The sequence below is a fragment of the Chelonia mydas genome, chromosome 15 (assembly GCF_015237465.2).
Source record: "Chelonia mydas isolate rCheMyd1 chromosome 15, rCheMyd1.pri.v2, whole genome shotgun sequence".
Lineage (NCBI taxonomy): Eukaryota > Metazoa > Chordata > Testudines > Cheloniidae > Chelonia > Chelonia mydas.
In genome coordinates this window covers 11,181,180-11,195,917 of record NC_057856.1, presented here as the reverse complement: position 1 = coordinate 11,195,917, position 14,738 = coordinate 11,181,180, and the positions used below count along the sequence as shown (strand labels likewise).

The 14,738-nt window shown below is 45.8% G+C and overlaps 1 protein-coding gene and 1 long non-coding RNA gene across 4 annotated transcripts in view; one reads left to right on the top strand and one right to left on the bottom strand.

Annotated features, from left to right (window-relative positions):
- Positions 1-8,506: 8,506 nt before the first annotated feature.
- On the bottom strand, positions 8,507-12,051 carry LOC114019893. Its single transcript, XR_005222335.2, has 3 exons — positions 11,943-12,051; positions 8,994-11,035; positions 8,507-8,838 (listed from the first exon to the last, which is right to left on the bottom strand). It is a non-coding gene; the product is annotated as an uncharacterized LOC114019893 (long non-coding RNA).
- A 93-nt stretch (positions 12,052-12,144) lies between these two features.
- The window catches only part of SPPL3 (signal peptide peptidase like 3), a 140,183-nt gene continuing 137,589 nt past the window's right edge, over positions 12,145-14,738 (top strand). For 2 of the 3 annotated variants that reach the window (XR_006286015.1, XM_027824013.3), the window contains exon 1: positions 12,356-12,488. Coding sequence is in view for 2 of the 3 variants with exons in the window: in XM_027824013.3 (XP_027679814.2) it covers positions 12,466-12,488 (23 nt within the window). In the remaining variant the exon portion in view is untranslated. Of the gene's footprint in view, positions 12,489-14,738 lie in introns of all 3 variants that reach the window. The other variant, XM_043529439.1, reaches the window with a different exon arrangement.

The window sequence follows — 14,738 nt, the reverse complement described above, 5'->3', positions numbered from 1 at the left end:
CACAATCCATCAAATCACAGATAAACTGATAAACAGTTCAGAACCCCTAAACTAATACCCCACCTCAAATCCTCCCTTCCTGAATAACCCAAGAGAAAAGATGAGCTTTGCAAAGTGTCCTACAGTTGAAAAACTGGCTCTATCAGATGCAAAGCAAGAGGGCAGGGAGAAAATGTTTCATTGACAACCTCACCAGCAGTGCTCTTCCTTTTAAATTAAGAATTTGCTAGATCAGGTATCTCTGATTATTGCAACTGGTGCAGTATCCCATGAGGACGTTATAGTTGTGGCATAGGTTAAAGGAGGAGGCTGAAGTGCTTTACCCAGCTAGGTTACAGTCCTACTACTAGAACAAGAACTAAAATGTACAGTGGCACAAATTTGGACAGCAGAGATTCTTGTGACTTAATGGCATAGCACCTGGCAGCTTTTGCCATTATAATGAATATTTGCATAATAAGGACTTGTTTTTGCTGCATCAAGGTTCTTGTTTAATATAAATGTTCAGTGTTTGCGAACTTCCTTATCTGAAATCACTGACTTACTGAGTTGTGAATGACTTGATTAATTTAGGCTGTAATGTGAACTAAGTTACCATGCCTCATATGACGTTTGCAGCTCTACTAGTGAAAGGAAGCTTTTAAGATTCATAGGCTCAAAATGACACCTGTCTTTTTTTCTTATATCTGTTTTCAACATCCATTTTATTGTTTATGTCTATTTTTTGTGCAAAATTAATTCACTACTATTTTCCTCCCAATTATGAATAAATGTAGTTACAGCAGCCCACTGCTGAAGATGAACCCTTCAGTGACAAAATAATATAGGTAACCCTACAATAATAAAGAAGTTTGCTCAATCCAGTGCTCATAAGCAACTTTACATTAACAAATCAGTGTGAATGCATAAAGGAGAAATAAATCAAGAAGGAAGCAGATTTTAGGTTTAATCTTCAATGTGTATTTTTTTAAGGGTGAGAGAAAAAAAAATGACATTGCCTTTCTAAAGTTCTGTGCATGTTACTTTCAGCTAATAATGAATAATCTCCTTCACTTCCTCCCAAACAGTGGATAGGACAGTGCACTGCATTGGAGTTGTCTTACAGTGTTTAAATTGCTGGCATTTCCTGACAGACTTTTGGACCAAGCTGTATCTCCTGTATCTTGAGTGAGGCATTCTATTCTACTGAATAATAATACTCTACTTTTGATTAACCATTCTAGTATTGTTCCTTTTGTCAAGAATATTTAATAAAGTAGTTAACTGCGGATTAGCAATCAATGCCATGACATGAAAGTACCATGTGGGGGTGCTATATAGGTATTATTCTTATTTTAGAGCTGTTGGCCTGAATTCTGCTCTTTACAGCCATCTACCTCCTAAATCAGAAGGTTGCTTGAATAGAATTGAGAGCAAATTCAGGCCCGTAACATCTGATTTGTTCTGTCAATAACATAAATTGTAACCATTGTATTGAATTACATCCATCGTACTCAACTATTCCTCTTATACGTGCTGATAAATAAACATTGCAGTTTTCTATGGCAAAGTCTGCCCCTGACTTATCCACATCATCGCTCCAAGGAACATCTGGGGAAGGAACAAACACATATTTTCCTATAATAAAGAGACCACCAGACGGAGCCCATATAGTTCCATTAATGTAACAGCCACAGTGACATTAGCAAAGGAAAAACAGGGCAATAGTTCCTTTAATAATCATTTACTATTTTACTACATCTCTAGCTGAGTGTGTCAGTACTTTACTGGCATGAATTAATGTAACTTCACTATCCTTCCTCTTCCCAGATAGGGAAGCTGTCCTCCTCCTCCTAATCCCCCTTTTACGGTGAAAAGGAGCTATTATAAGTGCAAAGGATGATGATTATGATGATTTGTGCCCAGGGAGCTCACTCTTAATTAACAGGTTTCAGAGTAACAGCCGTGTTAGTCTGTATTCGCAAAAAGAAAAGGAGTACTTGTGGCACCTTAGAGACTAGCCAGTTTATTTGAGCATAAGCTTTCGTGAGCTACAGCTCACTTCATCGGATGCATACTGTGGAAAGTACAGAAGATCTTTTTATACACACAAACCATGAAAAAATGGGTGTTTACCACTACAAAAGGTTTTCTTTCCCTCCACACCCCACTCTCCTGCTGGTAATAGCTTATCTAAAGTGATCATTCTCCTTATAATGTGTATGATAATCAAGTTGGGCCATTTCCAGCAATGCCCCTCTGCCATGTACATTGGTCAAACTGGACAGTCTCTACGTAAAAGAATAAATGGACACAAATCAGATGTCAAGAATTATAACATTCATAAACCAGTCGGAGAACACTTCAATCTCTCTGGTTACGCGATTACAGACATGAAAGTTGCGATATTACAACAGAAAAACTTCAAAACCAGACTCCAGCGAGAGACTGTTGAATTGGAATTCATTTGCAAATTGGATACAATTAACTTAGGCTTGAATAGAGACTGGGAGTGGCTAAGTCATTATGCAAGGTAACCTATTTCCCCTTGTTTTCCTAATTCCCCCCTCCCCCCTTCCTCAGATGTTCTTGTTAAACCCTGGATTTGTGCTGGAAATGGCCCAACTTGATTATCATACACATTGTAAGGAGAATGATCACTTTAGATAAGCTATTACCAGCAGGAGAGTGGGGTGTGGGGGGAAAGAAAACCTTTTGTAGTGGTAAACACCCATTTTTTCATGGTTTGTGTGTATAAAAAGATCTTCTGTACTTTCCACAGTATGCATCCGATGAAGTGAGCTGTAGCTCACAAAAGCTTATGCTCAAATAAATTGGTTAGTCTCTAAGGTGCCACAAGTACTCCTTTTCTTAATTAACATGTGGGATTGTGAGAAATCCTGGATAACGTTTGGTTGGTTTTTTTTTTTACAGGGTTACATATCAGCTGTTCGTGCAAACTGTGAACACCTCACTGGATGGAAGGGGTACCAAAATACATGATTATGAAGAGATTATGATGGGAAATTAGTTTGTAGTAGAGCAGGAGAATAAACAGCTAATTTTTGGTAGGTACCGAACCTGGAGCCTTGTCCTCAGCAGAGCAATGTCTTGCCTCTTTAATTCCTTTCACCACATGGTGCAGGGAGCAGTTAAGATCAAGAAAACAGGTGTTTGATGCCCTTCCTTGACGATCCATCTTTCTAGGGAAATAGTTGAAGATCTAACGGACATGTAAAATTAGACTGGACAAAGAATGGAGAAAGTATGTTATAGGGAATGACTCTGCACTGGCCTGAGGCAGATGGAGGGGATGAACTACAAGTCTTATTTATCTCAAGTTTCCTCTCTCTCTTGAGGAGGATGTGCACACAAATATGCCATCCTTTCATTCTTTGACCTGCCTGGATAAACAGAGGTAGGAGCACAATTTTAAACCATCTACATTGTTGAGATTCATATTAAAATCTTGAATGCAGAAGAACTCATTGCAGTTCTGAGATAAATTCTAAGACTGGATTTCTGATTTTTGCCTTCTTTCCCTGCTCATTTCCATCCTCTCTTCTCCCCCCAAACCTCCAAAGAGCTGACAACCATTCCTGTAATGTCTCTGTCTGCAAGGTGGTCATTTCACACTAGGCCACTCCGCTCTTATCTCTCTATTTCCATCAGTGAGGAATCAAGACTGGGTTTGTTAGACTGACACCTGATAAAAGCCAAGCTTTTTAGGTGATGGGGGAGGGTTCTGTGCGGTCAGTGGTGCTATCTGATTCCCCTCTACCATCCGTTCTCTCCCATGCTGTTACCTTACGGTGCCCTGGGAGCTACTTATGCAAACAGGGACAAAGAAGGATCTTATTTGTTTGCTACCAGCACTGAAATGGCTCTGACAGGTCTAGGCACTACAGCAGTCTGTGTTCAAGATGCGGTACGGGTGCAGTGCAGCTCTCTTGAAGAGTGACTGTAATGTCAGACTCTGATATCACTGAAACTCAGAGTAAAGCTCTCCATCTCTTGCAGGTCTGAGGAGATTCTGTGAAAGAGATATAGGATAAGAAAATAATCTGGGGAATGCAAGCAATGCCCCACCCCACACTGCTAAGAGTGTGTGCGTGCTGGCTCTGCAGAAAGGAATACATCTGCCCTGTGAACTGTTCTCATTGTTACTGTGTAATGCTGCTGGAGCATGCCTGCAAAATCGTCATGAATATTTACTAGCCTAGGCACAAACTCTGCTTGCCTGCTTTTACCATGTTGTGTCTGAAAATCTAATGATACGTTAATTGCCCATCAGGTAAAATCACCTGTGCTTCAAACTAGGATGGTAAGTAGAAAGAAAAGGAGGCACCTTGTGGCACCTTAGAGACTAAAAAATTTATTTGAGCATAAGCTTTCGTGAGCTACAGCTCACTTCAGGTAAGTAGAGTTTTTCAAGACTGTACAATTAGAAACCATTGCAGCATGGGTAGTCAGCATGCATGCTGCTGTTGTATGGATACCAGAATTGTTGTTTTATGCCCCAGTCCCAGAAGAGTCCAGGAAACTAATCTGAAGAACTGAAAAGTACTTGAAGTATTGATTTACACTCCCCTCGGATAGTGGAAAAGAGCAGGAGATTATGCTCTACTTGCATGTAAAGACTTGTGAAAATAAATTGTTTGAACAAACTGATGCATAGTATGGTGGGAATTGTTCCCAGTGAAACTCTATTTGCAGCGCAGTAGAATGAAAAGTCCCAAATTCCTCACTATGTCACAGTTTTCCAATTTCAATTCTGGTCATAGTGAATTGCTACTTAGAGTGAGACTGTTCAGGGAAAAGAAAATGATTTCCCCTGAGAGGGGGTCCTGCTGCGTGTATTTTGCAGGGCTTATCTGGGCTCCCTGCAAAGCTATTCAAGCTCCATAGCCCAAGATTTTGCCTGTGACTTTCTCCTCCATTCTTATCCCATCTCTATCCCAAATTGTTGTCCCATGCCTGCTGGGGTGGGAATAGGGAATGTATCAGAAATAGCATATGTGTGTTTGAGGATGGACCTAACGGAAGAGCAGATGGAAATATACTGTTAAATAGAAAGAAGGAAGCTGCAAGGTGGCCCAGTCAGGGATGATTTAAAGGAAAAATCCCCTGCTTTTTCCCTCCTTGGGGGTGGACTCTTATCACCATAACTGTTAGTAGGAACAGGCTGTTTTCCATGCCATGTGATTCTGTCACATGAGCACTAATCATTGTATTAACATCCCACCCTTTCCTGGTGGGGTACAGAGAAAGGATCTTACTGTTCTGTGTTCATGCCTTGACCCACTACTTTTTCAGCAGTGGCAGCACAATTAGTTTCTGGCTGTGCAGCTGCTGGGTATTGATGAATGGTTGTACTCAACTCTCCAGTGGTGACTGGGGCCTCCACCTGCCACAGTGTTCCCCCATCGGGAATGAAAACTGAGCAAGTGCCTCCTCAAGTATTTCTACTTCATATTTTATAGTACCAATTTTTCACAGGCTTTACGAGCTGTATGGGGTACATGCTACCTAGGTCAGATGTTCCTTGGCTTTTCCTCTATTGTCTGATCAGGATACCTTGGTCTGCAAAAAGTTTTTGCAGAGGGTCTAGAAGTAGAAGTGTGGCAACATTGCAGGGTTGACTGGCTCAGTCCAAGACCTCTGAAGGAAAGAAGGGAAGGAGATGACATTCCACACTCCATCATGCATCTATGATGCATCTTTAACAGTTTTCATGGCATAGATACGTGGTACTTTAGGGGTACAGACAGAGAAGGAGAAGCCCTCAAACAAGTCCCAAATGTCATCTTTATTAATAAGCACTATTTTAATTGTACAGGTATTTTGGGTACTCCCTCCTCCTCACAGGAAAGACAAATATTTTATATAACACTGAGCTCCTATGTAATACTTTCCTTTTTCAAAGAGCTTTACTGTAAGTAACTAATCAGTCCACCCAACACTCCTGTGAGGTAGGGAAGTGTTGTTATCTCCATTTGATTGATGTTGAAACTGAGCCATAAAGCTGTGAAGTGACTCTCCTCAAGGTTACACAGAGAGCCAGTAACAAAACTGGGAGGAGAACCCATGGCTCCCAATCCTGTTCTGTAACCACAGGTCAACCTCCCGAAACAAAGCTGCTCTGTTTCAATACAATAAATAAGACTGACAAAATTATAGGTCCTGAATCCTTTCCCATCCAAATAAGACCAAGTAACCCAGCTCCTGATACTGCACTGTCCACTTCAGGAGGAATTAAGTGTGCTTGGATGTGGTATGTAAGGAGAATGCTCTAGCACCCTATTAAATCTTTTTGAGGACAACAGCAGAAAGAAAAATACTATAATTACAGTCATTAACATTATATTAATGAGTGCAGTCTCTGCATGTACCTTAAACATACACTATAAGGGCTATTTATTCCAGCCCTAGGTGGAACTCTTCCATCTCTAAGGCAATTACATTACGGCCACCTGTCACTTAATACTAGCTCTTTACTCTCTGCCATGTTAACGAGAATAGTGAAAAATACTGCAAGGCTGGATTGATGTCCAAGGGCTTAAACCTGAAAATCCTTACTCAGGCGAGTAGTTTCAACAAAGTAACAGGGAGTAAAGTTTATCTGAATGAACAAAGCTGATTACGCGCAGCCAGACACCAGGGCAGTTAGAAGAGCACAGCAGGGTGCGCCTGCGCATCAGAGAAGCTTTGAAAACCAGTTTCATGGCTGACCAGGCTATGGTGTGACAGTTCTGTTTGTTTCTCCTTGATGAAAACCCGCCCCCTTGGTTCACTCTACTTCCCTGGAAGCCAACCGCCCTCCCCTCCCCCCTTCGATCACCGCTTGCAGAGGCAATAAAGTCATTGTTGTTTCAAATTCATGCATTCTTTATTAATTCATCACACAAATAAGGCGATAACTGTCACAGTAGCCCGGGAGGGGCGGGGGAGGAGGGAAGCACCGGGTGGGGTGGGGGAGGAGGGAAGGACAAGGCCACACTGCACTTCAAAACTTATTGAATGCCAGCCTTCAGTTGCTTGTGCAGTCCTCTGGGGTGGAGTGGTCGGGTGCCCGGAGGCCCCCCCCGCATTCTTGGGCGTCTGGGTGAGGAGGCTATGGAACTTGGGGAGGAGGGTGGTTGATTACACAGGGGCTGCAGTGGCAGTCTGTGCCGATCCTGCACCTCAACCATATGGCAGAGCATATCAGTTTGATCCTCCTGTTGCTCCAGCCATCTGTCCTTGCATTCATTTTGTGCTTTCCTGGACTCTGCCATTGTCTGCCTCCATGCATTCTGCTGGGCTCTTTCAGTTTGGGTGGACTGCATGAGCTCAGAGAACAGTTCATCGCGAGTGCATTTTTTTCGCCTTTTTATCTGCACTAGCCTCTGGGACGGAGATGCTAGTCGCAGCGTTGAAACATCTGCAGCTGTGGGAGGAAAAAAAGGGAGATTAAAACTGAAAAACACATTGGCCATTTAAAAAGAGGGGCTTATGTTTTCGGGTTAACGTGCAGCACAAACCCAACTAACCCCCCTCACACCCAATTCTCTGGGATGATCGCCTCACTGCTCCCCCCACCGTGTGGCAACAGCAGGGATGATTTCTTTTCAGCCACAGGCTAACAGCCCAGCAGGAACAGCCACCTCTGAATGTCCCCTGAATAAAATTCCCCTATTTCAACCAGGTGACCATGAATGATATCACTCTCCTGGGGATAACACAGAGAGATAAAGAACGGATGTTGCCTGAATACCAGCAAACACCGGGACCACACGCTGCCATGCTTTCTTATGCAATGATTCCAGACTACGTGCTACTGGTCTGCCGTGGTAAAGTGTCCTACCATGGAGGACACAATAAGGCTGCCCTCCCCAGAAACCTTCTGCAAAGGCTTTGGAAGTACCTCCAGGACAGCTTCATTGAGATGTCCCTGGAGGATTTCCGCCCCATCCCCAGACACGTAAACAGACTTTTCCAGTAGCTGTACTGGCTGCCAATGCATCCCAAGTCTTCAAGGCAAAGTAATCATTAAACATGCTTGCTTTTAAACCGTGTATTATATTTACAAAGGTACACTCACCAGAGGTGCCTTCTCCGCCTTCAAGGTCCGGGAGCCCGGGTTGGGAGGCTATTGGATCCAGGGTGATAAACAGTTCCTGGCTGTCGGGGAGAATGGTTTCTCCACTTGCCTGGTGTGCGCTATCTTCAACCTCCCCAAAATCCTCATCCCTGTTGTGTGAGACTCCCCCCTTGCAGGAGTCCATGTAGAGGGGTGGGGCAGTGGTAGGGGCACCCCCTAATTGCATGCAGCTCATCACAGAAGTGGCATGTCTGGGGCTCTGATCCCGCGCGGGCGTTTGCCTCTTGGGGTTTTTGGCAGGCTTGCCTAAGCTCCTTAAGTTTCACGCAGCACTGCTGCGGGTCTCTGTGATAGCCTCTGTCCTTCATGCCCTTGGAGATTTTTTTGGCAATTCGACCCGGTGATGTCGATTTCAGCACTAATCCCCTTGTCGCGGAGGAGTACAGAAATCGATTTTATGAGCCCATTAAGTTGACAAAAATTGCTTTGTTGTGTGGACGGGTGCAGGGTTAAATCGATCTAACACTGCTAAATTTGACCTAAACTCGTAGTGTAGACCAGGGCTCAGACAGAGAAGAGGGAAGGGACAAGTCATATCAACAGGTGACAAGTTTTCTCCCTGACAGATGGTTTTGACATTGTGTTTGGTGTTACAGTGAAACATCCATTTAGCATTTTGTCTCAGCATGTTTGGATGTTTTGAATGTTCTTTTGTCCCCCTGCAGGCTTTCCTAAAAGAATCTTGAGCTTCTGGTTTCTTTAATCTCCTTTGTTGTCTTTAAAGAAAAAGTCAAAGATGTCTCTGTAAGTGTCAGTTTTCTGAAACATACTAGGGAATGTAATTAAAGGAGAATTCTAAAATTTCAGAATCATTATACCAAAGACATAATATTCATCAATTGCCCCTCCTCCGACAAACAAACACACTTACTCCTCAGAAGTAGCACATCCCTGTGAAGTGACACGAGTTTTGTGGAACTGAAACAGCAATGGGAAAAGCAGTTGGTTTTCAAGGCTTCAATATGTATATCTGGGTGTGTAAAAGAGGGAATAGAAATATAGTTGTGTTAAATTAGGGTGTGATCCTCCTCACCCCAGTAGTTCCACTGAAGTTAGGACTGCAGGATTGGGCCTCTAGCTTGTTTCCCTTCCCCCAAGGCAGATAAAGTCTGGCCTTTATAGACAAAAAGACAAGCTGTGTGCATGCATGCGTATCCCCTCCTTTCCACAGTCCCTGTAAGTGTGTTTCTCTCATGTTCTCCCCCAGCACTGGAAGGAGATCACTCTGCAGGTAAATTTGGGGAGGAGGGGAGTTTCCCTCTTTTTTTTCCTTTTTTTTTGGACTGAAGAATCACATAGAAGCTACTACTGGATATTTCTTGAGCAAGAAGGAGTAATAAAAACAAGCTAATGAGATACATGCATTGCTGGATTGGCACATCCATTTTAAATGCCAATAGCATCTTCTGTTAAATTCAGCATTTCCAGGTAATGAGGGAGACAACAGAGTAGCAACCTCAGGACCTGTGAGGAGTGCAGTTATCTCTCTATGCACAGATCCCATACCTCATCTTCCTATTGACAAAAACCAAGTTGATTTGAAACAAAAGTTACATTTACCACGCCAGATTTTTAAATAAATATCTAAACATATCCAAACCCAGCATTCACTATCAACTTCTTTTGACTGAGGAAGCTCATGAGCTCACAGGACTGAGTCCTAGATCTATCCATGACCCCACTCAAATGTTGTCACCTCTGGGGAAGGTGGCAACCAACCAATTACATGGCACTCTACAAGCAGAATGAGAGAGATGGAAATGTGGCTAGGGAAACCCAGGAAAACCTCTTACACTTAAAAAAAACAAAATTAGACCGTGGAACTCATTGTCACAGGCTGTCATTAAGACTTTAGAAAGATTCAAAAAGGACTGGACATTTATATGGTTAATAGTTAATGCTAACAAAAATTTTGGACAGAATATAAAACCTCATGCTTCTGGGTTTAAACCAGTTTTAGGGATTTGCATGAGATTTTCATGGGAGAGGGACAGATTATCCCACATCTGCCTACTGTGGAGTTTCTTGCATCTTCTTCTGAAGCATGTGGGTGCTGGCCAGTCAGAGATAGGATGCTGAACTAGACAGACCATAGGTCTAATCTCATATTCCAATTCTGATGTTCCTAGGCATCTCAGCCCTAAATTATTAAACTGGCTCTATTACTCTCAGGGCTCACAAACTGCAACATGTCAGAAAAAGATATGCATAAATTAGACTCAGACACACCTCCCTCCTTAAAATGGATGTCACCTTCAAACTTCTGATGTGTAGGCTCTGGTCCCAGAGTTCACCCTATTCACTACTAAAAGACTCCCTGAGATTTCCCCATTCCACTGAGTCTACCCCCATTTTCTTAGAGACTGATCGTACACTGTAAGAGCTTCCCAGTCTACCTGATCCTACCAAGGCCATTCCCTCCATACAGACTCCCAACTCCTGCAGCTAACACTTCCCAAAACAGTTTCCAGTTGGAAGGAGGGATTTCCAGCAAGTAGTCAGACTTTCACTGCCAGCAGAACTCAAGTGAACTAAGAGAAACAAACCAGATGTGTGAAGAGTCAGAATTCTGCCAAGTTTTGTTCTGTCTCCACCATTTAGGGTTCGAATCAGGTACAAGACTCTCTCTGCTCCTTCCTAATACGTTGTTTACTCCGATTACATATAAAGGCGGAAGAGCTGGGAGGAGATCAGCCCGTAGGAACATCCCGCCGCAAAGGCAGTTGCACCGGGCAGGTAAGGTGGTTCCTTGCAGACAGAGAGGAGAACCGCGCCCCCAAAGCAGCCGTGCTGGGCGGAGCCCCTTACGCGGTGGGCGTGGCTTCTCGGGCTCATACTGTCCCCCTGAGCTGCGAAGAAGGGGGCCGGGTGCAGGCTCGACCCTACTTCTACTCCCTAGGCAGTTTTCTTGCACTGCAGGGGAAATGTAATAGCTCAGAATGAGCAGTCTCGAGTCCTGCACCCACCTGGGATAAATAGGTCACACGCACTCAGAAAGCACCATGTCCCAGCACTGAGGGGGAGTGACTAGCTCAGACGCTCCCCCACCCCCCAGGAAGGCTCCATGTCCAGCACTGAGGGGAGTGACTAGCTCAGACTCCCCCCCCCCCGGAAGGCTCCATGTCCAGCACTGAGGGGAGTGACTAGCTCAGACTCTCCCCGCCCCGGGAAGGCTCCATGTCCCAGCACTGAGGGGAGTGACTAGCTCAGACTCTCCCCGCCCCGGGAAGGCTCCATGTCCCAGCACTGAGGGGGAGTGACTAGCTCAGACTCTCCCCGCCCCGGGAAGGCTCTATGTCCCAGCACTGAGGGGGAGTGACTAGCTCAGACTCTCCCCGCCCCGGGAAGGCTCCATGTCCCAGCACTGAGGGGAGTGACTAGCTCAGACTCTTCCCCCCCGCCCCCCGGGAAGGCTCCATGTCCCAGCACTGAGGGGAATGACTAGCTCAGACTCCCCCCCGGGAAGGCTCCATGTCCCAGCACTGAGGGGAGTGACTAGCTCAGACTCCCCCCCCCCCCCCCCCGGGAAGGCTCCATGTCCCAGCACTGAGGGGAATGACTAGCTCAGATTCCCCCCCCCCCCCCCGGAAGGCTCCATGTCCCAGCACTGAGGGGAGTGACTAGCTCAGACTCCCCCCCCCCCCCCCGGGAAGGCTCCATGTCCCAGCACTGAGGGGAATGACTAGCTCAGACTCCCCCCCCCCGGGAAGGCTCCATGTCCCAGCACTGAGGGGAGTGACTAGCTCAGACTCCCCCCCCCCCCCGGATGGCTCCTGTCCCCAGTTCTCGAGCGGGGAATAAATAGGCAACACGACCTCACCCCCAGAGAAAGTGAACCGGTCGCACTCCCGGCTGAAGACTCTGCCTCTCCGCCCTGGAGGACCCCAGGGAACGGAGTGCGGGCAGGCCCAGCGCACAACCGCGTCAGGTTCCGTAATGCTTCTGCGCCAGTGGGCTGGCGGCCGCGGCACGTGAGCGTGTTGTGGGCATGTGACCCGCGCGACCGGAGGCTCCGCCCCCCCCTGTGCGCGAGCGGAGTCTGAGCGGCCTCGCCTTGGAGCTGGGTACGCGGAGTTTCCCCTTCTCTTTCTCCCAGCCCGGACGCCGTCGCCGTTGCTCGGTCATGAGGCCTGCCCGTCGTCGGCGCCCGAGCACGGCCCTGTGGCGCGGCTACTGAGCAGCCCCCCCACCGGGCGGGGACCCCTTCTCTCCCCTCCCTGCTTACAGTCGCCGCCATGTTGGGCCGGGAGCCGCAGCGGGGCCGCCACTGAGCCCCGGAGCAAGTGAGGAGGAGGAGCCGGGGCTTGGCCACCGCCGCGCAGCTCGGCCGCCCAGCAGCAGCCATGGCGGAGCAGACCTACTCCTGGTGAGCAGCTGGGCCACGCCGGCGGAGGAGGCCCCGGGCGGCGGAGCAGGGGGAGGGTCGGCGGGGACTCCTACGGACCCGGGGATAGGCCGGGCGCAGGGCTGTGTGGTGGGCGCGGGGATGTATGAGAGGAGGCGGCCCGCGGGGACGGGCTTGTGACAGGGTGCGGGGGAGCAGGTGTCGTCCTTGGGGACGGGTGGGTAAGGAGCCGGGGCTGCATCTCTCCTCTGGGATGGAGCGGCGGCTCGGAGGCTGGGCTGGAAGGCCCCGTCCCTCCCTGAAGGGAGTGTGTCAGAGCCCACAGAGGAGGCAGTGGGGAGCTCTGGGCGCGAGGTCTGTGGTGTCGGGTAAATCTGTAACTGCGGAACTGGGCGCTTATTCTGCACGGGCGTTTATAGAAATGAGTGACCGGAGATACTCCCTTGAACGGCTGCAAATGTAAGTAGGCCCCTCTATAAACACTGAGTGCTGCTCTCTCAGCCGCTTCTGTAGCAGCAAGAAGTCCTTTTAGGGTACTTGGGCACGTTCGTGGCTATAGGTGTGACACTAAACTCCTCTTAGACCCAGAGTAAGGAGGGAACCATCCTTCCTGCAGTTAAAAGTAGTGGGTATTAATTCTCCCTAACTGTAGCTCCAGATCCATTACTAGATCAGAATAGCTCTCTTGATAAGACTGGCAGAGTTTTTTTTCACGTACTGATAATACTGTAAAAAGAGCAGGAGTACTTGTGGCACCTTAGAGACTAACAAATTTATTTGAGCCTAAGCTTTCGTGAGCTACAGCTCACTTCATCGGTTTCTTTTTGTGGATACACACTAACACGGCTGCTACTCTGAAACCTGATAATATTGTCTTCAGGAAATAAAAGAACAGGGTGAAGAAGCCAGTTTCTGTGGGAAGAAGTGAAACAGAGCAACAGAGAATAAGAGGCATTGTGTGTCTGTCCTGATCCTCTGTCAGTCCTAGTTGGGATTCAAGATTTGATGACTTCCATAGCTTGCTTTTGATGATTTAAAGGATTTAAAAAGGAAAATATTTCAGATAGTCTAATTGTGCAAAGGTGTCAAAGGAACAGCTGAATTGCTTGGAAGAATATTGCAGTACTTGCGTTGTAGTGCTTTACTCTTTCATATTTTTAAGCGATTTTGTTGTTGTAAAGCAAGAGTTCTTACGTTTTTTGAAAGTTTTATGAGATTATTATTAAAAGAAGAAAAACTTGAGCTTTTGACTTTAGGGTGTACCATATGCGGAGGGAGCATTGCATTTATTCAGTTGAGCCAATGAGGAACCTTTCCACTCTAAATGCTTCTGAAAATCTTTATCACTACCTTTGATTCCCTTTCTCCTTTAAATAGGTGTGGTGTTATTGTTACATGTTCTGTTTTTAGAACAATACTAAAGATAACCGCTGAAAGCACTTCAGTTTTTATTCCGGAGGAGATGAATATTTCTGTAGTCTACATATGTTAAGCAAGTGAAGTGGAAGATAGGAGTTAGCTGGGATTTTAACCACTTGATACATTAACAGAGCTGTGGCTCTTTCTTGCTATAGCAGTATAATGCATGAGTCTCAGAACAGACTGAGTATTTTGCTTTTACTTATATCTATTGATATAATCTACTGTATCTGGTGTTTACACTTTATATGTAGGGCTTTAATCAACATAGCATGGGAAATGTAGTGAGAAGAATGGCAAAGACCTAGTTTGGAATTGAACAATTCTGTTATAGCTTTTGCACTCTTCTCTGCTTACAAAACGTTTAATTACTCATCACGGCTGTCAACAATCTCTGGATTTCTTTATATAAGTATGGTAATACAGTTCTGTATACAATCTTCTAATGGTACTAGTAGTATGTTTATTGTAAAGTAGAAAACTAGTGTTTCTTGGGAAAGCTGTTGAATACGTGGTGCTGCTGTGGTCTTTTGCAGTTGGTGGTTCATTTCCCCTCCATGTGCTAGATCTAAGCCTCCTTTTGTGCTTTAATGGGCAGCTTTATCAAAGTGAATGGCTTTTTCTGTCACATAGGATAATACCATTTCTATTATGTTGGGTATCCTGCCTTGACAGCAGCCAACCCCAAACACCTTCCCTACTGGATGGCTGTAGGTGTAAGGTTGTAGGATTTTTCTGACACCTACGGGGCTTATCTTCTGTCCTGAAGCATAATATTTGATCATCTCATCTTACCAAGCATAACTATCAATGTTAATCATAGAAAGAAAAGGAGTACTAGTGGCATCTTAG